Genomic DNA, 26,120 nt, shown 5'->3' on the forward strand with positions numbered 1-26,120 from the left:
CAATTGTCATTTTTCACAATTAGTCCAAGATATTGAAACGATGTTTTTTTGCACCTAGTAGCACGCAAAGAGCCACTTCTCTATTCACTGAGATATGGAAGTAACTCGTTCGCAGCAGCGAGTGTTTGGCAGAGCAAGACGTGTAAACACGCCAACAGCGCTTAAGGAAAACCCGGAGACTGTTTTCAAACACTTCCTCAATAGCTGGGGGGTGGCGGAGCGAGACAAATTACTCGGCCACAGCAGTCAGGGGGCTAACTCTCATTATGGGATTCATCTGATGGCAATAATGAAAAAATTAGCTTACACAAACTAGGCATACTGCCATTTGGGACACACTGACCCTTTTCTAATTCTTTTTGAACTTATGCAGGGTGGTCGAAAAGTCACCGTAACTCCTAGTATAGAAAGCTGATAAATTTGACACGTTTTAGCACGAGTAGTTACTTACGTACGAGTAAGTGCCCAGTATGTTGGTACGTTCCCCATTATCCTGTTAACACATTTTCGTACACCTCCACCGAGGGAGGCGTCGCAGTGTTTATCAAAACTGGACACGATTGTCTCAATGGGAATTCCGCCATCGCTCATTAAATAAAATATGGCGTTTCAGTCTTCGATCGCTGTACTTTATTATCAATTACCGGTTTCCGGCTAGCTGCCCATCTTGAGATCTGTTTGGCACACTGGACTCGCATTCGGGAGGACGACGGTTCAAACCCGCGTCCAGCCATCCTGATTTAGGTTTTCCATGATTTCCCTAAATCGCTTGCCCCCATCTCGTGGTCGTGCGGTAGCGTTCTCGCTTCCCACGCCCGGGTTCCCGGGTTCGATTCCCGGCGGGGTCAGGGATTTTCTCTGCCTCGTGATGGCTGGGTGTTGTGTGCTGTCCTTAGGTTAGTTAGGTTTAAGTAGTTCTAAGTTCTAGGGGACTTATGACCACAGCAGTTGAGTCCCATAGTGCTCAGAGCCATTTGCACCTAAATCGCTTCAGGCAAGTACGGGATGGTTCCCATCCTGCCCTAATGCGATGGGATCGCTGACATCGCTGCTTGGTTCCTTCCCCCAAATCAACCAATCCAGACACCTCCATGTTGTTCTTGACATAGTTTTGAGCATGGCCGGTGTTATAGCGCGAAATGCATCCTCAACAGTGCGGTGTTCGACCGCTGTTCCCCACCGCCAGGAGAGATTACGCTAAAACTCTGTACAGGGAAAGTACGGCCACCTTGCCAGTAGCCGCCAGTTTAGGCCCACTGCGCAGTTGGTAATAACATTGACTTCAGCAGTATATTTAGCCGTGTATGCTAAAGAATTGCACTCAACCGTCTAATGCACTGCTAAAACTGGTCTGTGGCTTCAAACGCATAATGTCGGATATTTAGCAACCAAAAAATCTCAGCAGATTTAAGCTAAATGACTGTAAATGCATTTGTTGTGGTGAGCTTAAAACAGTTTTTTCCCTGCTATCCTTTATTAATAGCGAAAGCAGATTTCGCAGTTCGTGTTGCGGTATTGAGAGTGAACACCTGTTTTCGTAATTATCATTAAATTGGCCCCATCCAATCGTCAGCAGGACAGAAGGGAACCAATATTAGTTCGCAAGTGCAAGGAAAAATCCATGGCTAATTTAAAGCTCTATATCGAAAGTTTTGTTATATGAAATAAAGCATTGGATTCAAATATATATATATATATATATATATATATGTGTGTGTGTGTGTGTGTGTGTGTGTGTTGTCTGCAGTCCGTCGCCGTTAGCTGAGTGGTCAGCGCGGCGGAGTGCCACGCCAAGGCGCCCGGGTTCGATTCCCGGCTGGGGCAGGAGATTTTTCTCCGCTCAGGGGCTGGGTGTTGTGTCGTCATCGTCATCATTTCATCACCATCACCGACGCACCAAGTCGCCCAATGTGGCGTCGAATGCAATAACTACTTGTCCTCGGCGGCCGAACGTCCCGAATTTTTTTTTTTTTTTCATGTTGTCTGCAAATTGTTCTATGGCATTAGGAGAATGATTACGAAAGTACAAGAGAATACAACATTTTAAAAATATGTTCGAATAAAACTAGGCTGTAGGAAACAGTAATAATAGTCTCCTGGTAACGTTAATGGATACTGAATGAAAGGTCGTAGGTTCGGTGCTTCCATTGTGCATTTTTTTTTTCTTTTTGTACATTATATTGTGTGGAACAAAGTACAGTACATTATTTTGAGGCCCCTAAATATAAGTTTAAACCATACTGTGCAGTCAATCCCTTCGGAAGGAATTCTGTACAGTTTTCCTCCCTTATCGACTTGAAACGAACAGCCAAGAGTACAGCACCGGTGCATTATTCTACGCAACACTTCCTATGCTTCGCACGCAACGCTTGAGCCCACAGTAGCTGCTTATGTCACGTGGCGCGGTTTCGGCCAATCGTAAGTTGCGGACGACGCCAAACGCAGGGGAATAGGATGGCCAAACTTTCCTCTATACAGAGCTTTAAGATTACGCCGCTGCCTATGGCATGCAAGAGTCCCCTCTCCGGGCTTCCAGCGGAAGGTATAATAAGTTCGAACATTTATGCGCTCAACCCATATTTGTGCGTTTCCAAGTTGAATAGGCCAGCCGCTCTGGCCGAGCGGTTCTAGGCGCTTCAGTCTGGAACCGCGCGACCGCGGTGTGTGATGTCCTTAGCTTAGTTAGGTTTAAGTAATTTTAAGTTCTAGGGGACTGACGACCACAGATGTTAAGTCCCATAGTGCTCAGAGCCATTTTTTTTTATCAGTATATATTTATACATCCATATCTGCTGATAGCAACTGACGCACCTATTTCATCAACAAAGTTTGTATTATTTCTGCTATTTGATTTTAGATGTAGAGTAAATTTATATCTGAATTTTCTGTTCATGAACAGCGTCTGTTCCTCGCTCCAACATCCACTAAAGAACCATACAACATCCAAGGAAGACATAACAGACAGCGTTGTGCACTTCGTCATTCGTAGCATAACGACGTGCAGATTCGTGCGCCTTAATGACTCCACCCGTAACGAGTTGTCATCTGTGGTGAGGTCAGGACTTCAAGGCGGTCATTTCGAGGGAGCTGGTGAACCGCGACCAATCAACCGTCCCGGAAAGTGTTCAAAAAATGGTTCAAATGGCTCTGAGCACTATGGGACTTAACATCTGTGGTCATCAGTCCCCTAGAACTTAGAACTACTTAAACCCAACTAACCTAAGGACATCACACACATCCATGCCCGAGGCAGGATTCGAACTTGCGACCATATCGGCCGCGCAGTTCCAGACTGTAGCGCCTAGAACCGCTCGGCCACCCCGGCCGGCGGAAAGTGTTCATTTAGGAACTCGCGCACTGCTAGGGCGTTGTGAGGAGGCGCTCCCTCCTGCAGCAGGTATTAACCCTGTCCGTAACAGGTGTAAGTAATTTGCGCCATTCACAGCTCCAAAAAAGTACGCTCCAAGCAGACGTTGTGACGTCGCCGCTGTCCATATAATTACATGAAGCGGGTTCCTTTCTAACTCGACTGTCCAATGAGGACTCCCTGGCCCAAACAGCAATGTCTCTAGCTCGTACCTGCGATAAATGGCACATTCACCTGAAAACATAACCGTGGCACGATTCACTGCATTTGTGATGCAGTTAACAAAACTCGGCTGACTAAAATGCACTCATTCCGATAACTTTCCTCGGTATACCGAGTTCCGAAGCGCGTTTACATGTCGACTATAGGATTGTGCAATCGAAGCAGATACTGCGGCGCATGTTTCTTCTCTTATCGTCTTTCCACTCCGCGGCCTGTCTTTAAAGCACAAGCACCTCTTTCCCTATCCAAGCTTTCGCGGTACAGCCTTATTAAATCTTTCCTGGAATGCTCCCATAATCTGTCTTGCTGTGTGCCCTATGTGTTGTTCGTGTAACCACACACTTGTCACTAATCTCTTCTCAGCAGTGAACTATAACCGCTCACATCTGCCATGGCTACAAATTAAAACTCGGCTGCGACTGCTACTGCCCAAACATGTAAACATGGATTCCAACAATTGATAAGAAGTAACAGAGCTACCTACCTGCATAATAACATTTGATACTAAACAGGGATTACAGGGTAAAGGGGCTTATCCCCCGCCCTGCATATTGAAGCCTCTGGTTAGCATTACAAGGCAGTTTTTGGCTCTTACACGCGTCACCGCAAGGGATTAATTAACCCTTCGGCTGCTGCAGACGTGCTCTCTGCATTCCACCGAGCGAGGTGGCGCAGTGGTTAGCACACTGGACTCGCATTCGGGAGGACGACGGTTCAATCCCGTCTCCGGCCATCCTGATTTAGGTTTTCCGTGATTTCCCTAAGTCGTTTCAGGCAAATGCCGGGATGGTTCCTTTGAAAGGGCACGGCCGATTTCCTTCCCAATCCTTCCCTAACCCGAGCTTGCGCTCCGTCTCTAATGACCTCGTTGTCGACGGGACGTTAAACACTAACCACCCCCCCTCTCTGCATTCCGTGCCGTGTGCGGCTTTGTTTCCTCTCTACTGCTCGCCTGATGGCGGCCATATGTGCTGAGACACGGCTTCCTGCCCGCTATGAAATACTTATCACCCAATTTTAAGGAAACTTTTCAGTGAAAAAAAGAATTTGGTTTTTGCACATCTTGCGGCCTGACATCTTGGGTTGTAAAAGAACTGAATTTCTTACCGTTCTTCGTCATAGTGCCTGTGCTGCATCAAATTAAGTAAAGCATTCCTGAAATTTTAAAGAACTTACAGAGGCAAAACCGCATTACGTAGAATTTGTGCATGATTGATTTCAGCTCGTTCATTACTGTGTGTGAAATGTGCATAAGATATCGGAAATTAAGAGTAGCGGCAAGGAGTCGGTGGGACGGAGTTCTCAAACACGTCAATAGCGCTCAGGGTAGACAAAGATACTGCATTTGAACACCTATTCAGCTCCTGGGATGTGGCGGAGCATGAGGATTTAATTTTTCCACAGCAGTCAAAGGGGTAGTTCTCATTATGGGATTCATCTACTGGCAATAATGGCTGGAGGCATTGGCGACATGGTGATCGCATGTACCATGAACATGGTAAGACCTAACCTGTGAATGGTGACAGTGGTGTGTTTGGGATCCAGGCAAATAAATTATAGAATAATGAAGTCCGGTTAATTTAGTAGATATTTATTATTTGTAGTCTGTAATAAACATAAAAAAGGTGCAATTCCTATATGCCACTAAATTTCTGCTGTTAACGACCTATATGCCACTGCACTCCGGTTGCCAGATACATTATTACACTGGCAACCACAACGCGGCCTAACTTTTAATATCTTTGTCGTAACGATTCTCCAAAAGTATGCCTTCATAAAAGCGCATTACGGCGGTGCAGAAGCACTAGAACCTCACAAGGTCACACTAATTATGTCATTTCTAGTTTCTACGTATGAGAAAGCCACCATCAGATGATCTATTGAAGAAGAAAGAAACGGAGGGATAGTAATATACTAGGAAACTAAACAATAAAATCAAAGTAACTTCTATAAGCTGCTAAACGTACTTGAATACATTGCATAATAACTCGTTAAAATACAACTGAATAGGCCAGGAAAGGCACTTAGAGGAAAATATATCTGTCTGAATAGCCCTCAAATCACTTCTTTCGTGTCTTTTACTTTGATGATCAGCGAACAACCTGAAGGATTTTAGTGCATTTATACATTTAATGTAATTATTGTTTGATTAAGTAGAGCTTTGTCACGGTGAGGACCTGAGTCTCAGTATATGGGATCTCTCTCTCTCTCTCTCTCTCTCTCTCTCTCTCTCTCTCTCTCTCTGTGTGTGTGTGTGTGTGTGTGTGTGTGTGTGTGTGTGTGTGTGCGTCGCGCGCGCGCTTGTACCATTTGTAATAATTATAACGTGGGGGGGGGGGGGGGGAGAACAGGACTGTTGTATCTCATAATTTGACGATAGCAGAAGTAAATGGAAAGTTCAGAACTAAAGCAAACAAAGTCTGTGTTTAGCTGTCTCTCATTAGAACATACTACTGAGTTTTGTAAACAATTTTACTTCTCAGTGTAATATTGAACCAAGTCCATAGTTCAATTTTCATGCACCAGATGGTATTAGACAGCTTTCCCTCAGAAATACTGTCGCAGCAGTATAGTTATTTTCTTTTTTTCACAATTACAGTGAAGTAAGTCCACGATAGTCTTGTTCTATGACTCTTACAGATTCTTGATGTATTTCTGTGCTTTAAATGTTTTCTAAGTAAACAGCGAAACTTTTGAGTCTTAATAGTTAGAGAAGTGATGGAAGGCTTGTTTAAATATACATACGTACAAAGTCAACAACGTTATGTGTATCAGCAACATTTAAGAGAGAATTCGTGAAACGTCAACTATGTAGTTCTATTATTAGACTCGTGCACTGGACAAAATCGAAACATTAAAAATGGCTTCTATTCCTACCTTGAAAATAGAAGCTGTGAATTTCAAGTTTCTACAGTATTGTAATTCATTGTTGCCTCACAGTGTTGATGCTGGTCTAATCATAAAAGCTAGCAAGAAAGAACAATGCCTTTGCATGCCAGAGGACTGGATCAAAATCATAAAAGCGGCAAACAGGAAAAAGCACAAATTCACTTTTGTTCTGATTTCTAGGAATGAATTCAGACTTGTGTTTTTTGTGATATTTAAGCGCTAGTGAACACTCTCCTAGCCTTCTTGACTGATATATTAACTTTCGTAATCATAGCTGCTGTAATGGCATCTTGATCGCTAACCCCCGTTTCTATACTGACGTCTTTAAGGTCCGGCCGTAGCTGCAAGGCGTAAGATATTTCCATTCCACGTGTACTGCCGAGCTAGCTGCTTGAGACAATTTTAAGAAAATTGTGTTGAGCAGCTAGCGTTGCAAAGCGGTATGAGGTGGAATGAGCGTGTGAGACCTGTGGTAGGGAGGGCGAATGGTCGACATCGGTTTATTGGAAGAATTTTGGGAAAGAGTGGTTCACCTGTAAAGGAAACCGCATACAGGACACTGGTGAGTAGTGCTCGAGTGTTTGGGATCCGTACCATGTCGGACTGAAGGAGGACATCGAAGCAGTTCAGATGTGGGCTGCTAGATTTGTTACCGGTAGGTTTGAACACACGTAAGTGTTACGGAGATGCTTCGGGAACTCAAATGCGAACCCCTGGAGGGAAGGCGACATTCTTATAGAGAAAAACACTACTGAGAAAATTTAGATAACCGGCATCTGAAGCTGACTGCCGAACGATTCTACTGCCGTCAAAGCATAAGGACCACGAAGATAAGATACGAGAAATTAGGGCTCATACGGAGGCGTACAGACAGTCGTTTTTCCCTCGCTGTATTTGCGAGTGGAACGGGAAAGGAGATAACAGGTAGTGGTACAGGGTACCCTCCGCCAAGCACCGTACGGTGGCTTGTGGAGTATCTGTGTAGATGTAGATGTAGATGTATTGATACCAAATCTTATGTGACATAGTTTCCGTAGAGTTTCGGAGTTATCCCGTACATCGTTGAATTTTGTCCTTCCAAGCAGTAACTATAATCAGTTTGTGATAAGGCGAAAGGTCGTGTAGTATCGGACGCACAAGCTGCCTCAAAATGTTTTCTAAATTTCTGAAGGTCTTTTTGGGACATTTTTCACCATAACAATAGCGTCTAACTTAATAAGATTAGAAAACTCGAATTCATAAGAATAGACATTCGTTGATCTCTTAATATTTTTTCCACTCATCCATTTGGATGGATTGATGCGACATGAAATTTTAATATGTAAAAGTAGTATTCTTTCGAAGAGGTTATAATTTGATCGCAAATAGGTATAAACTTGAAATTGTCCATCAGGTCATCTAGGTTGTCAAAGAATGTATCAACTTGTACCTTGCTGGAACCTGGTGCAGACTCGTGGGTTCAACTGTCCTCAGCCATTTCATAATATAATAGTACAATTATTTGAACTGGTGCTATATTTTTACTTACAAGGAGAGGCCCCCAGCGGTGGGATACAGTCAACACGGTGAGGTAGCTTAAGATCCAATGAATCACACCCTGAAGCGTTTCACCTTGATGGACCCTCGGTTGCTAGTAATCGACGAAATTTGTTTCGGAATTTAGCGTGGTGCTGTACAGCTTAAAAAAAAAAATTAATTACCAGACTGAAACTTCCTGGCAGATTAAAACTGTGTGCCCGACCGAGACTCGAACTCGGGACCTTTGCCTTTCGCGGGCAAGTGCTCTACCAACTGAGCTACCGAAGCACGACTCACGCCCGGTACTCACACCTTTACTTCTGCCAGTACCTCGTCTCCTACCTTCCAAACTTTACAGAAGCTCTCCTGCGAACCTTGCAGAACTAGCACTCCTGAAAGAAAGGATATTGCGGAGACATGGCTTAGCCACAGCCTGGGGGATGTTTCCAGAATGAGAGTTCGAGTCTCGGTCGGGCACACAGTTTTAATATGCCAGGAAGTTTCATATCAGCGCACACTCCGCTGCAGAGTGAAAATCTCATTCTGGAAACATCCCCCAGGCTGTGGCTAAGCCATGTCTCCGCAATATCCTTTCTTTCAGGAGTGCTAGTTCTGCAAGGTTCGCAGGAGAGCTTCTGTAAAGTTTGGAAGGTAGGAGACGAGGTACTGGCAGAAGTAAAGCTGTGAGTACCGGGCGTGAGTCGTGCTTCGGTAGCTCAGTTGGTAGAGCACTTGCCCGCGAAAGGCAAAGGTCCCGAGTTCGAGTCTCGGTCGGGCACACAGTTTTAATCTGCCAGGAAGTTTCATATCAGCGCACACTCCGCTGCAGAGTGAAAATCTCATTCTGGAAACATCCCCCAGGCTGTGGCTAAGCCATGTCTCCGCAATATCCTTTCTTTCAGGAGTGCTAGTTCTGCAAGGTTCGCAGGAGAGCTTCTGTAAAGTTTGGAAGGTAGGAGACGAGGTACTGGCAGAAGTAAAGCTGTGAGTACCGGGCGTGAGTCGTGCTTCGGTAGCTCAGTTGGTAGAGCACTTGCCCGCGAAAGGCAAAGGTCCCGAGTTCGAGTCTCGGTCGGGCACACAGTTTTAATCTGCCAGGAAGTTTCATATCAGCGCACACTCCGCTGCAGAGTGAAAATCTCATTCTGGAAACATCCCCCAGGCTGTGGCTAAGCCATGTCTCCGCAATATCCTTTCTTTCAGGTGTGCTAGTTCTGCAAGGTTCGCAGGAGAGCTTCTGTAAAGTTTGGAAGGTAGGAGACGAGGTACTGGCAGAAGTAAAGCTGTGAGTACCGGGCGTGAGTCGTGCTTCGGTAGCTCAGTTGGTAGAGCACTTGCCCGCGAAAGGCAAAGGTCCCGAGTTCGAGTCTCGGTCGGGCACACAGTTTTAATCTGCCAGGAAGTTTCATATCAGCGCACACTCCGCTGCAGAGTGAAAATCTCATTCTGGAAACATCCCCCAGGCTGTGGCTAAGCCATGTCTCCGCAATATCCTTTCTTTCAGGAGTGCTAGTTCTGCAAGGTTCGCAGGAGAGCTTCTGTAAAGTTTGGAAGGTAGGAGACGAGGTACTGGCAGAAGTAAAGCTGTGAGTACCGGGCGTGAGTCGTGCTTCGGTAGCTCAGTTGGTAGAGCACTTGCCCGCGAAAGGCAAAGGTCCCGAGTTCGAGTCTCGGTCGGGCACACAGTTTTAATCTGCCAGGAAGTTTCATATCAGCGCACACTCCGCTGCAGAGTGAAAATCTCATTCTGAATTACCAGACTGGTTGCGTGGCGTAGTGATCAAGGTGCTGACCTCACATGTAAAGGGATGTAGGTTTGAATATCGCCAGGTTCATAGATTTTTTTAAATTTTAAAATTTTATCAAAATTACTTTGATCACTATTTTTATTAAGTTAAATGGTTTACATTCAAAATTTTTTATTTGTATTCCTCTGTCACGCCGTTTTAATCAACCTATTAACTTTTTAAGGTAGTCTTATTTTCTACTTCCTATCAGTCTTTTTCCACTTGGAATCTTGGTGCACGTGAATTTAATATTTTTTATTTATTTTTCATAATTCTTAGGAACTGAAAATGCCACTCTGTCGGTTAAAAAAACAAAAGACAAAATTATACATTTGTTTTGACTGTGCAGTTGTTTCAAGAATGTATTTTTCGTTACAAAATATATATCTTTTTGGATGGCAGTTGTCATGTAGACATTTAAAACTTAAATTCTTATCGCACTATGGACAAAATAACGTTGGTGATGATTTAAACGAAATCGGGTTCAAATGGCTCTAAGCACTATGGGACTTAACATCTGAGGTCATCAGTCCCCTAGATCTTAGACCTACTTAAACCTAACTAACCTAAGGACATCACACACATCCATGCCCGAGGCAGGATTCGAACCTGCGACCGTAGCAGCAGTGCGGTTACGGACTTAAGCGCCTAGAACCGCCCGGCCACAGCGGCCGGCTACGAAATCGGGCATCATAAGTAAATACAAGTAAAAGGAGAAATAGAAATAACGAATGTAATAACATGGACAAAAATGGAAGTTAATACATAACAATAATCAGAATCACATGAACAGGGTTCCAAGTGTAAAGAGACTGATAGGAAGAAAATGAGAACAAATGATATATTTCATGTGACCACTAATATAATGTGACAAAGACATAGACAAAAATACATTCAAACCAATTAATTGAATACAAAATAACGATCCAAGTAATTTCAATAAAAATTTAGAAATAAAAAAATTTCAAAGCATCTGACGAGATTCGAACCCACATCCTTTTTCATGTGAAGTCAATACCTTAACCATTAGACAGTGCAACCAGTCTGTAAATTAATGTTATTTTTAAACCTATTGAACATTACGCGAAATTTTGATTCCCCCCCCCGATTGCTCGCAAGCGAGGTCACACCGGAGTGTGATGCTAGGGATCCTGTCGTGCATCAAAATGTCGATCCCGCCGCTACGGACCTCTCCGTATTAGTCTGCATGTTTGTACGTTAAATTTAATAACTCGTCTGTACCCAAAGTCATAAGCTGGCTATACAAACTTTTTAACGTGATCATACAATATTGTTTCCTAGTGTTCATTGATTGATCTCTTGAAAACGTATTTGATAAAACAGGATTCATGCGACCTCTTTGTTGTCCCATAAAGCTTTGAGTCCACCGCCCAATGTACTTCTTGGAACGGAATTTTTCTCTCTTGCCCTCCTGCTCATCGTTTCAAGAAGTCTGACGTTATGTTTTTATGCTGTTTTGTCTGATACAACCCAAAACTGCGTTGTCCAGTACAACCCGAACATACCACTGTGGTGATTTAACGTTTTCATTGTTATTACTTGGGCTAGATATTGTCACAGTCTACAATATAGAGAATAGTACAAACAATATTACCTACTTGCAAACAAAATACAACGTTCCGGAGTTAAGTTTTGTGGACTGGAAAACTCGGTAGGAACAGACAACTTGTTGTGACCCCGAAATGCACTGTTGTTTTGATTCAAAATCTTGGTCATGGCCCTCCATCGTTGTCACTGTAGTGGCGCGACAGGTGGTACACTAGCGCTAAGAACTAGAAACAACTTTTATCCAGTACAGTCAGCTGTGTGATATTACTGACGATCCACTGCTAAAGAAAAATCTTCTTCTTCTTCTTAGCATGTTGATGACAACCATTTAATTGAAGTATAGTGGTTTAGCAAGGTGCACTTCTGTTGGGCTTCCTCATGCCAGATGCTCCTGCGTTATGATGCCTGAGGAGACGGTTTAGACAGGGCAGCGGAGGGAGTGGGTCATCGTCTGCACAGGGACACATCTCGGTCCTTGCCGAGTCCCCATTTTAACACGGCAGGTTTTCTTTGGCCAGTCCCCATGCGGAGACGATGAAGTGACTTCCATGTTGGTCGTGACAGGCCGTTTCTGGGAGTAGCTCATCTTTTGGTGGTGTCGAATCAGTTCTATCTCTTTTCTGTCAGCGTCGAAGCCTCGCCTCCGCCTTTGACTTCTCTAAGGGAGAGTTACTTGAGATGAAGCTTTTCCTGCTGCAGAGACGTCGACAGTGTTGTGGGAGTGTGCCATCAGTGCAGACGTAGCCCCTTTTAGATTTCGCTGTTACTGTCTTCTCGATATGGTGTGGGGCTATTCTGGCCATTACGTGGATCTTACGAACTGAGGTCGGTGTCTGCCGTCCTGTCAGCTGCCGGCAAGTTTGGTGGAGAGCGACATCGACCTGTTTCGAGTACCAGGATTGGTACCGCACAGGGGAAGCATATTCTCCTGTTGAGTAGCAAAAGACTAGAGCCGACGTCTCGAGTACGTGTGGGCTTACTCCCCAGCTTGAGCCTTTTAATTTTTAAAGATATTATTTCGTGCTGCGACTTCCATTCTGACACTATCGTGATGTTTCTCGAATGTCAGACTCCTGTCAACAATAGCCCAGAGGTATTTAAGAGTAGCAGTTCCTAGCCCTGAGACTTTTAACCTGTAGTTAGTTAAAAGGAAAATGATCCCCTTAAACACTTAACCGAACATGCCTACACTTTCAAAACGATTGACGACTTGTTATTCAATTCGAGTGGAGTTTTGCTTTTCTAGTCCATTCTCTCAAAATTGAGTGTAATGGACCCAGTACATCTTCTTCTCGAGACGTCGCAGGTGGAATGTGCTGCTGCTGCTTCTTATTTTTAGAGCGGTGTTGCTTGTGGTGTCTGGCAGACCGAGGCCGGCGAGGGCGACGGGGAGCAGGGCGGCGGCGGCGGCCGCGGCCGGCAGCTGATGAAGCAGATGGGCCGGCTGTGGCTGAAGGCGGAGGTGCGCGAGCTGGAGACGCGCGTGCGCCGCCTGGGCCGCGGGCCGCGCCTCTCGCCCTACCTGGCCGTCGACAGCGCGGCGCTCACCCACCACCTGCCCAAGGTGCGCCACCTGGTCGCCGCCAGGCGCTTCATCGTGCTCGTGCCCGCCATCGGTAAGCACCGACGAGTACTTACACCGAGCTGAACCGGCGTAGTGCTGCAACTTGACGTGTCGTGGGCTCCACAAGTCGTCGGAAGTCTCCTGCTGAAATATTGAGCCACACTGCCTCTACAGCCGCCCGTTATTGTGAAAGTGTTGCCGGCAGGATTTTGTGCACAAATTGACCTCTCAGTTACACTCCTGGAAATTGAAATAAGAACACCGTGAATTCATTGTCCCAGGAAGGGGAAACTTTATTGACACATTCCTGGGGTCAGATACATCACATGATCACACTGACAGAACCACAGGCACATAGACACAGGCAACAGAGCATGCACAATGTCGGCACTAGTACAGTGTATATCCACCTTTCTCGCTGCGGTCCGGTCCCAGGTCGACGGGCACGTGCACCTTCCGCCGACCACTGGCGACAACATCGATGTACTGTGGAGACCTCACGCCCCACGTGTTGAGCAATTCGGCGGTACGTCCACCCGGCCTCCCGCATGCCCACTATACGCCCTCGCTCAAAGTCCGTCAACTGCACATACGGTTCACGTCCACGCTGTCGCGGCATGCTACCAGTGTTAAAGACTGCGATGGCGCTCCGTATGCCACGGCAAACTGGCTGACACTGACGGCGGCGGTGCACAAATGCTGCGCAGCTAGCGCCATTCGAGGGCCAACACCGCGGTTCCTGGTGTGTCCACTGTGCCGTGCGTGTGATCATTGCTTGTACAGCCCTCTCGCAGTGTCCGGAGCAAGTATGGTGGGTCTGACACACCGGTGTCAATGTGTTCTTTTTTCCATTTCCAGGAGTGTATGTCGCAAAATGTTCGGCGGTTTCCTGTCGGTCGATCTAGGTGGCTAAATCACTTGCTCGAATTGTCCAGAAATTTCTTCAAACCGTTCGTGAACAACTGCGACCGGGTGACGTGGCCCATTGTCGTCCGTAAAAATTGATTGGAAACGTGAAGTCCACAAATGGCTGCTAATGGTGTCCGAGAGGTTCACTCGGACAGAACAATAGAGTCCGTTCCGTGTAATAACAGCCCACACCATTATAGAGCCGTCACGAGCTTGCACCGTGCCTTGTCGTCAACTCGTGTCCTCGACTTTGTGCGGTCTGCACCACAGTCGAACCCACCCCAGCTCCTACCGACTGAAATTGGGACGCACCTGACCGGGCCACAGTTTTCCAGTCTGGGGTCCGACCGATACGGTCGCGAGTCCGGAAGAGGCGCCCGGGCGATACTGTGCTGTCAGAAAAGTCACTCACGTCGGTCGTCTGCTGCCTCGGCCGATTAACTCCGAATCTCGCTGCACTGTCCTAATGGGCATTGTGTGTCCCACATTGATTTCTGTGATTATTTCGTGCTGTGTTAATTAATACACAAAGACAACTGCTCTCTCTCGTCAAGTGAAGGCCATTGGTCACTGTGATATGTGTGCTGAGAGGCATTGCCTAAAACTTGGTATTCTCAGCACACACTTGACACAGTGGATCTCAGTACATTTTATTCCCAAACATTTTCTGAAAGGGATGTCCCCTGCGCCTAGCTCCAGCTACTATTCTGCATTCAAAGTGTTGTGTGGCCACATTCACATTGAATACCTTCTCAAATGAATAACTCGAATACAAGTGACAGTTCCACAAATGCCTTGCCCTTTTATACCTTGCGTACATGATACTACCGCCATCTGTGTATGTGTCTATCGTTATCCCCTGACTTTTGTCACCTGAGTACATATTGGTATTTTCCCCGACATGTTGTACACACATTTTCATATGCCTGCATGTTCTTTTGGCATGTCCAGTGTTATGGTGTGAAATGTGTCTTCAACAGCATTGTGCAGTTCTCTGTTTGTAGTGTAATCGTGTGCAGACACGTGTCCCTTACTGACTCTCCTTAACGAGTTATCTGGTTCAAATGGCTCTGAGCACTATGGGACTTAACATCTGTGGTCATCAGTCCCCTAGAATTTAGAACTACTTAAACCTAACTAACCTAAGGACATCACACACATCCGTGCCCGAGGCAGGATTCGAACCTGTGACCGTAGCGATCACGCGGTTCCAGACTGAAGCGCCTAGAACCGCACGGCCACACACGCCGGCGAGTTATCTGGTGTGGGGTGCTCAGGACTTCGAGGGATGTGGTGATGCTGATGAACCGTGGCCTGTCTACCATATTGTAGGAACTTGCACACTGCAATAGCTTAGTGAAGAGGTACCCTGTCTTGCTCCAACCATAAGGGTTTTGTGAAGCCCCTTTCCAAAAACTGAGGTATTAACCATGTTAGTAACAGGCGTAAACAATTTGCGCCATTCAGAGTTCCTTCAAAGGAGAACGGTCCAAGCAGATATGCTGATGTCACCAGTGGCCATATCATTATATGAGATGGGGCTTCCTTTCTAACTTGACCGTGTAATGAGGATTCTCTTTGGCCCCTGTGACTACATTTCTAGCACATGAGCTGCAATAAATGGCACGTTCATCTGAAAGTATAACCTTGGCACGGTCCACTGCATTTGGAAATGGAGTTAGCAAACCTTGGCATGCTAAACTGTGCTCATTCCTTTCTGTATCTGATAACTTTTTTACAAGCATCATTCGAAAAGGCCTGGCCGTAAGTTGATTTCTCGTGTTATCTCACATTGTTGCCCTTCGTATACAGGGTTCAAAGCACGTTTACATTATGACTTCATAGGAGATTAATCAGTCGAAGTAGAGACTCCGTCACATGTTTCTTTATGTGTTTTATTCCTTCCTCTCCTCAACCTTCCTTTAACAGTGCCAAAAGCAAACGCACATCTTCCCCATTGTAGAAGTGTTGCCTTTCGTGGTGGAGATTTATGAAATCTTTCCTGGAGTGCTCCTACAATCTGCCTCATTGTCCTGTGTGCTATTGTTTGTCTGCACCCCCCCCCCCCACACACACACACACACACACACACACACACACCCCACACTCCACACTCCTTGGTAGTGTAACTATGGATGCTCACGTCTGCCATGACTCGTGGCTACAAAATGGAACTTGACTGCAACTGCAAAAACACGTAAACATGAATTCCAACAATTGATATGAAGTAACATAGATACCAAGCTGCATAATAACATTTGAAATTAAACGGGTTTGCAGGGATCTGGGGACTTTTTAGGGTATGCGAATTTCTCGCCCAACCTCTATATGCTAATGGAGCTTATATAAATCATTAGACCTGCAATTCTGTTTGAAAGGTGCAACAGTCACCAGAGTGCAGTAGTGTTGTCCATGGTTAATGCTGTTACCAGCTGTAGCTTAAAAAAGGGGCGTGAACAGTGTCAAATGTTGAGTGATGACACTCTTGTCAGGCAGTGTTATCAACACCTGACAGAGTTTGAAGTGGGCCACATTGTGAGTCTCCATTTGGCCGGCTGGTTGAATCGTGCATTTTCCAGATTTGTGCACTTTTGGATGACAGTGACCTCTTGTTAGACTAGTGTGAACACGAGTGCAGGCATACTTGTCTTCAAGATTCCGTTTGACAATCTCTGACCACCAAAAGGCAGGATTGTTGTATTGTGCAGCAAGCACGTTGTAACCCCGTTCACGCTTCCACCTGCCATCCGAGAACAAGTAACAGAAGTCTTCCAACATTCTGTGTCATCCTGCACTGTTCGTACTGCATCGTCATGTGGTACAACTCGGGGTCACAATATCATCGTAGCATTTTTCATCGGGAGAATGCTTGTCCAGGTGTGGCACTTGCCTCTCTGAACAGTCTGTGTGGTTCTGAGGTACTCTTGTAAAATCCCCACATCGCCCCGATTGAAGATGCGGACGACTGGCACAGATGTCAGCTCTGTTCAAGGGCCAGTATCCAGGATACTAAGAACCATTGACAGCACTTACGAGCTGCTGTGCCTCAGGAGAGGACACAGTGGGTTCCCGACAGAGTCGGTGCAAGCATCCAAACTAGAGAGAAGACAGTGTCATAGTGATAAGTGAGCTAGTACTGCCAAGTTCTGTCAATTTGACTTAATTTTGTGATTAGTGAAAGATAATCACATAACATTTCAGCCTGTGAAGTTTCATTGCATTTCCTCCTCCCTTCCTGTGTCCTTCACTATTTTTGTCAGAAGTGTACTTCTGCAAATATTAATTTCAAAGAGTATTATGAAAAAGGTAATGTTCAGAAAGTAAAGTAGCTTGAAAACAGTATAAAAATGGCAAGAAATTCTAGAAAATACCACGCTATTTCCAAAACAGGTCCACTTGTAGCTCTGAGAAACTCTCAAGGTTGAATAAGGCAAGACAAAAGGGGAAAGGGCCTCAACTAAACAAACTTGGAAACACTGACTCTCAAGAACGTAGGCAGAAACAACCAGCAGAAACGAGAATCCCTTTTAGACACACTCGCATAGCCATATTGTGGAGGCCTGTGTTCACACTTGTATTACTAAGGGAAATACTGGCAACACTGAGTGTACACTTCCATTTATACTAAGTAAATTATTACTCCTGTACATTTCACTACATCGATGCCCAAAGTGTCAGTAAAAACAAATTTCTCATTGTTATATTGAAACATTTTATGTACTCAATAATATGGAAAAGGGACATTTCTACTCATCACATGTCAGAATATTTTGGACAATTGAAGCAAATGATTTGGCCGTCCAGATTGCTCAACATGAATCCCATCGAATTTTTGTGGGACGTTATTGAGAAGTCAGTTTGTGCATATAATCCTTCACCCACAACACTTTCACAATTATGGACATCTGTAGATGCAGCATGGATCAATATTTCTTGAGGGTACTTCCAACAACTTGTTGAATCCATGCCACATCGAGTTGCTGCACTGCATCAAACGGATGTCTGACACGATATCAATATGTATCCCATGACTTTGGTCACCTCACTGTATCTTTTCCATATTGTTATTCTATCCAGGACTTCCCATTGTTTTAAACTTTTGAGGTGCTGGCCCTTAGGTTGCAGCCTAGATAACCTGTGCATGAACACGGCCCCTGCGGGTCCGGGGTAAGAATAGGCCCAAGGTATTCCTGCCTGTCGTAAGAGGCGACTAAAAGGAGTTTCAACCGTTTCGGCCTTCCATGTGATGGTCCCCCTTGGGGTTTGACCTCCTTTTTTCAAAATTCCACAGAAGTACGAGCCTTTTGGGGAAGGACGCCTTACGTGGTGTATCACTGGTCCTCAGTGCACTAAGACCTTGGCACTCAGCATTGTAACGGCATTGTAACCACATCCACTATTCCTCAAATTGGGCCTAAACGCCTGATGGGGTGCATAAGTTACGCCCATAGTGCGTCCCCATCTGCACCTACGATCATGATGAACTTTCCGTGGCACCCGAAATCCAGCACGGTAGCCAGCCCATTGTGGTGGGGTCGTCATGTACCCTCTAGGTTGTAGCCCCCTGACAACACAGGGATCGTACTGCCGATACCTGAGCTGTACCCTCCCCACGTCGGCCAAGGAGTAGATGCCCATCTCCTTGGGGCATCAGGACTCCCGGCAACGGTCATCCTGCCAGGTGGCCCTTGCTGAGGCTGGGTGGCGCCCGTGGGGAGAGCCCCTGGTCGGAGTGGGTGGTATTGGGGCATACGTTTCGCAGATGAAATGTCAACATGTATCAGGTCGATCTGCGGCCGAGTCTTTTAAAAAGAAAGGTACTGTCTCTGGTTCTGGTTCTCCTGCCCTTTCCCCCTTGGCCACTCCCTGGGAGGAAGGACAGGCCCGCCGGCTTGGGGCGAAGTACTTCCCCCGCTATTTAGTCTGTTCTCGGACCGATGGGGGGACGTTCGCCACCTCCAAGCCCATGTTCTTTGTCCAGCACATCGAGGACATCTTCGGGGAAATCGAGGCTCTCAGTAAAATGCGTTCGGGGTCCGTTCTTATAAAGACCACCTCCGCCACACAGTCAGCGGCACTCCAGGCGTGCGGCCAACTAGGGGACATCCCAGTGTCCATTGTCCCGCATCTGGCACTGAATAGGACACAGGGGGTTATTTTTCATCGGGACCTCCTGCTGCAATCTGATGAGGAGCTCAGGGTCAACCTGAAGCGCCGAGGCGTGCATTTCGTCCGGCGAGTCCAGCGCGGCCCCAAAGACCGTCACATCGACACCGGGGCCTTTATCCTCGCCTTCGAGGGGGATGTTCTCCCGGAGAAGGTAAAGGTGATGTGCTACCGGTGCGACGTGCGACCTTATGTCCTGCCTCCTATGCGCTGCTTTCGGTGTTTGCGCTTTGGGCACATGTCGTCACGGTGTGAGGCTGAGCCCCTTTGTGGCAATTGTGGACGTCCTCTTCGTGAGGAACATACATGCACCCCACCACCTCGGTGCGTCAATTGTCCTGGCATCCACTCGCCTAGATCTTTAGACTGCCCCACGTATCAGATGGAGAAGAAGATTCAAGAATTAAAAACTTTGGATCGTCTCTCTTATTCTGAGGCCAGGAAGAAGTATGACCGCCTCCATCCTGTGATGTTGACAACCTCGTTTGCCTCAGTCGTGTCCACTCCTTCCACAGTATCCTCACCCCTATCCTGTCCCCCCTCCACCTCCTCACCCCATCCGGGGTCTATGCCTCCGCCTCCCAAATCCCTCCCTTCCAAATCCTCCTCCCTCGCGGCCCCTGCCCCCTCTGCCCCAGGGGCCACCCTTCCTCCTCCTCCCCCTCCGCCGCCTGAGAAGCGATCCTCTTCTCAGGCGTCCATCGGGGAAACTTTCCGGACCCCGGCTTCCGAGGTCCGGCGTTCCAAAACAGACCCCGCGCGTGTGGACCTTCTTCGGGTCCAGCCCACCATCCCCGTGCCTCATCGGACTTCCAAGAAGGCCTCCAAGAAGAAGTCTTTATCCCCCTCTCCACCCCGGCGCGTTTCGTCTGACGCTCCATCCGTGAGTCGCTGCTCCCGTCCGCCCTCAGTTTCGCCGGGACGCTCTGCTGCCAGGCGCTCAGCTGGCCTCTCGTCGGCGAATGATGCTGCCCCTCCTACGCAACCTGGGAAAGCGGCCGCAGCTGGCGGCGACTCGATGGAACAGGATCCGCCTCCCGCCGGTTGTAGCGTTGTTCCCTCGAAACCTGGCCCTCCACGGCCATCGAGGTGACCAGCTCTTCACCCGTTTCGTTCCCCTTTTTTCTGACTAGCGATGGCTTTGTTACATTGGAACATAAGAGGTATTCGATCTAATCGGAAGGAATTACAACTGCTCCTCCGCCTGCACTGTCCGCTCGTCCTTGGTCTCCAGGAAACCAAGTTCCACCCAACTGACCGTATTGCTTTTACCCACTATACCTCGGAGCGGTCTGACCTCACCCCTGTGGACGGTATTCTAGCTCATGGTGAGGTCATTTTGCTCGTTCGGGACAATGTCTATTACCATCCCATCCCATTGACCACCTCACTCCAAGCAATAGCTGTCCGTATTACTCTTTCTGCCTTTACTTTTTCTGTTTGTACCGTCTACACTTCATCGTCATCCGCAGTTAGTCGGGCTGACATGATGCACCTCCGCCGTTTTTATTGTTTGGCGACTTCAATGCCCATCATCCCCTTTGGGGCTCTCCTGCATCCTGTCAGAGAGGCTCCCTCTTGGCGGATGTCTTTCTCAATCTTGTCTGCCTCAATACTGGCGCCCCGACTTTCCTCTCGGACTCTACTCAGACCTACTCCCACTTGGACTTCTCAATCTGTTCTACCACTCTTGCCCGTCGGTTCGAGTGGTATGTCCTTTCTGACACCTATTCGAGCGACCACTTCCTTTGAGCTGGAACATACGGAAAGCTGACTGGGGACTTTACTCCTCCCTGGCGACCTTTCCGGACCACGTTTTTCTCAGTTGTGACAGTCAGGTCGAATACCTCATGGCTGTTATCATCAATGCTGCCGAACGTTCCATTCCTCGTACTACCTCTTATTCACGTCGCGTTTCCATCCTCTGGTGGAATGAGGCTTGTAGAGACGCTATCCGTGCTCGACGACGTGCTTTACGCACCTTTCGCCGCCATCCTACGTTGGCGAATTGTATTGGATACAAACGACTCCAAGCGCATTGCCGTAGAGTCATCAAAGACAGCAAAAAAGCTTGTTGGGCCTCTTTCACCAGCTCCTTTAACAGTTTTACTCCCTCTTCTGTCGTCTGGGACGGCCTGCGCCGGCTGTTGGGCATTAAGGCCCACTCCTCGGTACCTGGCCTGACTTCAGATAATGAGGTCCTTGTTGATCCTGTGGATGTCTCCAACGCCTTCGGCCGCTTTTTCGCGGGGGTTTCAAGCTCCGCCCATTACCACCCTGCCTTCCTTCCCAGGACAGAGGCAGAAGAGGCTCGGCGACCTTCCTTCCACTCGCTGAATCTGGAAAATTATAATGCCCCCTTTACTATGCGGGAACTCGAATGTGCACTTGCACTGTCCCGGTCCTCTGCCCCGGGGCCAGATGCCATTCACGTTCAGATGCTGGCACACCTTTCTCCGGCAGGCAAAAGCTTCCTTCTTCGTACCTGCAATCGCGTCTGGACCGAAGGTCAAGTCCCCATGCGTTAGCGTGACGCCGTCGTTGTTCCTATACCCAAACCCGGGAAGGATAGACACCTTCCTTCTAGTTACCACCCCATTTCTCTTACAAGCTGTGTCTGTAAGGTGATGGAGTGCATGGTTAACGCTCAGTTAGTTTGGATTCTTGAATCTCGACAGCTACTTACCAATGTTCAATGCGGCTTTCGTCGCCGCCGCTCCGCTGTTCACCACCTTGTGACCTTGTCGACATTCATCATGGACAACTTTTTGCGAAAGCGCCAAACGGTAGCCGTGTTCTTCGATTTGGAGAAGGCTTATGATACCTGTTGGAGAGGAGGTATCCTCCGCACTATGCACAGGTGGGGTCTACGCGGTCGCCTGCCCCTTTTTATTGATTCCTTTTTAACAGATCGAAAGCTTAGGGTACGTGTGGGTTCCGTATTGTCCGACGTCTTCCTCCAGGAGAACGGAGTGCCTCAGGGTTCCGTCTTGAGCGTAGCCCTTTTTGCCATAGCGATCAATCCAATTATGGATTGCATTCCACCTAATGTCTCAGGCTCTCTTTTTGTCGATGACTTCGCGATCTACTGCAGTGCCCAGAGAACATGCCTCCTGGAGCGCTGCCTTCAGCGTTGTCTAGACAGCCTATACTCATGGAGTGTGGCAAATGGCTTCCGGTTCTCTGAAGAGAAGACAGTTTGCATCAACTTTTGGCAATATAAAGCATTCCTTCCGCCATCCCTACATCTTGGTCCCGTTGTTCTCCCATTCGTGGAAACAATTAAGTTTCTGGGGCTCAGACTGGACAGGAAACTTTGTTGGTCTCCGCACGTCTCTTATTTGGCTGCCCGTTGTACACATTCCCTTAATGTCCTCAGAGTTCTTAGTGTTTCATCTTGGGGAGCGGATCGCACTGTCCTCCTTCGCTTGTATCGGTCCATAGTCCGATCAAAGCTGGATTATGGGAGCCTTGTCTACTCGTCTGCTCGGCCGTCCCTCTTACGCCGTCTCAACTCCATCCACCATTGGGGGTTACGTCTTGCGACCGGAGCATTCTACACTAGTCCCGTCGAGACTCTTTATGCTGAAGCTGCCGAATTACCATTGACCTACCGGCGCGACGTACTGCTTTGTCGGTATGCCTGCCGGCTGTTGTCAATGCCCGACCACCCCTCTTATCAGTCCTTCTTCGCCGATTGTCACGACCGTCAGTATGGGTTGTATGTGTCTGCCCTGCTGCCCCCTGGAGTCCGCTTTTGTCGCCTGCTTCGACAATTGGATTTTGCCCTCCCTACCACCTTCAGAGAGGGTGAGAGCCCAACACCACCTTGGCTCCAGGCTCCGGTTCATATTTATCTCGACCTCAGCTCGCTCCCGAAGGAGGGTACTCCGGCTGCAGTGTATTGCTCACGGTTTGTCAAACTTCGTGCGCGACTTGCCAGCCACACCTTTATTTACACTGATGGCTCCAAAACTGATGATGGTGTCGGCTGTGCCTTTGTCGTCGGGGCCGTCACCTTTAAATACCGGCTCCTCGACCAGTGTTCCAGCTTTACGGCCGAGCTTTTTGCTCTCCGTCAGGCCGTTCAGTATGCCCGCCGCCACCGCCATTCATCGTATGTACTCTGCTCTGATTCACTCAGTGCTCTTCAGAGCCTTGGCGCTCCATATCCGGTCCATCCCTTGGTGCAACGGATCCAGCAGTCCCTCCATTCTTTTGCTGATGTTGGCTCTCCTGTCAGCTTTCTGTGGGTTCCCGGCCATGTAGGAGTGCCTGGGAATGAGGTTGCTGATGCTGCAGCCAAGGCTGCAGTCCTCCTGCCTCGGCCAGCCTCCCATTGTGTCCCGTCATCTGACGTTAGTGGGGTTGTTTGTAAGAGGCTTGTGTCATTGTGGTGGGATACTTGGTCATCACTTCAAGGAAACAAACTCCGGGCAGTAAAACCGTTCCCCACTGCTTGGACAACCTCCTCCTGACCATCTCGGCGAGAAGAGGTCCTTCTGACCAGGTTGCGGATTGGGCATTGCCGGTTTAGCCACCGCTACCTGCTCTCCGGTGACCCAGCCCCGCAGTGCCCTTGTGGTCATGCATTAACAGTGCGCCATGTTTTATTGTCGTGTCCCCGTTTTAGTCAATCTCGTGTTGTCCTGTCTCTGCCATATACTTTACAGGATATTTTAGCTGATGACGCTCGAGCAGCTGCTCGTGTTCTTCGTTTCATTACTTTGACTGGCTTGTCCAAAGACATCTAACTCTTTCACTTATTTTATCTGCATCTTTGTAAGAACTTTCTGGTGTCTCCCCCCCCCCCCCTTGAGTTTTACTAGATTCTATGTGCTCTAACAATTGTGACTGGGCGCTAATGAGCTCAGTAGTTGAGCGCCCTTAACCCCCCCCCCCCCCCTCAAAAAAAAAAAAAAAAGAAAAGTTACATAGTGCCACATATCCTGTGTATTGGACTGGAAGGGAACTTCCTCAACGAAGACACCACTGCGGCATTCACTTTAACGTTGGGCTGAAGAATTTTTTCTTAAGGAGTAACTACTGATTAAACTGGATATTTAGAATATGGTATGTTATTACTTGGTAAAGTGAACTGGTTACCTGTCCTGCATGGCAGCACTGTCACATTCACTCCCGGAAAACAGAGAGGGAAGGCAGTAACATTGTACACTCAAATATTCTTACAAGCAGAGTGTTGTTAATCGCTGTGCATCTGAATGCATCATTGAGTGAAGTGCTCATGACACTTGACTAGCAGTATCTGTAAAACTACACCCCTCGGTGCTGTTACTATTTTCCACATCTGTCTCTGTTCTTTCACCATCGGCTGTTTGCCGCAGATGATAATGCTGACTCTTTGTTCGAATCTGTGTCGCCCTATTGATTATATTTTCATTTTCTTCATCTGTTGAAGTATCTCTCTTACATGACTCATCACACACTTTTTTGGCATGATAAATGGCCTTTATTGTCAGCCAATGTCACAGTGGTAAAATTTAATTTCACAGTAAAATTGAAAATTGACCAAGTGGTCTAGTGGTTAGCACTTTTGATTAGTAACTTCGACATTCTGGGTTTGATTCTTGGTGAGCACTGCACATTTTTGTGTGATGGAAGGGTCTGGAAGGAGGTCCACTCACCCTTGTGAGGCCAACTGGAAAATTTGTGGAATATAAAAGCAGTGAATTTGAGACCAAAGTTGCCGAAGTAACTACCTCGAAAGGATTACACCAGGCTAGGTGACACACAATAATTATGTATTATTTTTGTAATTAAAAGCAGTCCAGATCCCAATAAATTATTTATTTTGCAGTGTGCAACATGCACCAGTAGCTGCAGCTCCTGCACCGAGCTCCTTACATCAGCTTGAACTTGTGCCCTGAACACAGCCATATAGAAATAAAAATAAATAATTTATCATGATGCTGACTGCTTCTTATTATTGAAATATTAAGTATGCTCTCTGTGGTTCCTTGGTCACTGTAGAAGTTGCTAGCTTATTTATTTATTTATTGTTCCGTGGGACCACATTAAGGAGAAGTCTCCATGGTCATGGAACGAGTCAATACATGAAATTATAACACGATTGTAGAAACAGATAAAATGAAATATAAGAAACATATTCAGGCGACACGTCATTAGTTTAAATAAAGAAAATCAAGAATGTAACACTGGAATTTGCTTAATTTTTTAGCTCTTCCAGGAGCTCCTCGACAGAATAGAAGGAGTGAGCCATGAGGAAACTCTTCAGTTTAGACTTAAAAGCATTTGGGCTACTGCTAAGATTTTTGAGTTCTTGTGGTAGCTTATTGAAAATGGATGCAGCAGAATACTGCACTCCTTTCTGCACAAGAGTCAAGGAAGTGCATTCCACATGCAGATTTGATTTCTGCCTAGTATTAACTGAGTGAAAGTTGCTAACTCTTGGGAATAAGCTAATATTGCTAACAGCAAACGACATTAAAGAAAATATATACTGTGGGGGCAATGTCAGAATTCCCAGACTATTGAATAGGGGTCGACAAGAGGTTCTAGAACTTACACCACACATAGCTCGAACAGCCCGTTTTTGAGCCAAAAATACCCTTTTTGAAACAGAAGAATTACCCCAAAAAATAATACCATATGACATAAGCGTATGAAAATATGCGAAGTAGACTACTTTTCGTGTTGAAATGTCACTTATTTCAGATACTGTTCTAATGGTAAATAAAGCGGCATTTAGTTTCTGAACAAGATCCTGAACATGGACTTTCCACATCAGCTTACTATCTATCCGTACGCCTAGGAACTTGAACTGTTCCGTCTCGCTTATAACATGCCCATTCTGTCCGATTAAAATATCAGTTCTCGTTGAATTGTGAGTTAGAAACTGTAAAAACTGAGTCTTACTGTGATTTAGCATCAAATTATTTTCCACAAGCCACGAACTTATTTCATGAACTACATTATTTGATAATGTTTCAATATTACACACAAGATCCTTCACTACCAAGCTGGTGTCATCAGCAAACAGAAATATTTTTGAATCACCTGTAATACTAGAAGGCATATCATTTATATAAATAAGAAACAGCAGTGGCCCCAGCACCGATCCTTGGGGAACGCCCCATTTAACAGTGCC

The 26,120-nt window shown here is 46.8% G+C and overlaps 1 protein-coding gene across 1 annotated transcript in view; it reads left to right on the forward strand.

The window, feature by feature from the left end:
- LOC126095774 (nonsense-mediated mRNA decay factor SMG5) overlaps window positions 1-26,120 on the forward strand; it is a 283,868-nt gene that overhangs the window by 253,030 nt on the left and 4,718 nt on the right. Inside the window, exon 13 of the mRNA XM_049910581.1 lies at window positions 12,719-12,968. Within this exon, the coding sequence (XP_049766538.1) occupies window positions 12,719-12,968 (250 nt within the window). The remainder of the gene's footprint in view (window positions 1-12,718; window positions 12,969-26,120) is intronic.

The sequence above is a fragment of the Schistocerca cancellata genome, chromosome 8, assembly GCF_023864275.1.
Source record: "Schistocerca cancellata isolate TAMUIC-IGC-003103 chromosome 8, iqSchCanc2.1, whole genome shotgun sequence".
Lineage (NCBI taxonomy): Eukaryota > Metazoa > Arthropoda > Insecta > Orthoptera > Acrididae > Schistocerca > Schistocerca cancellata.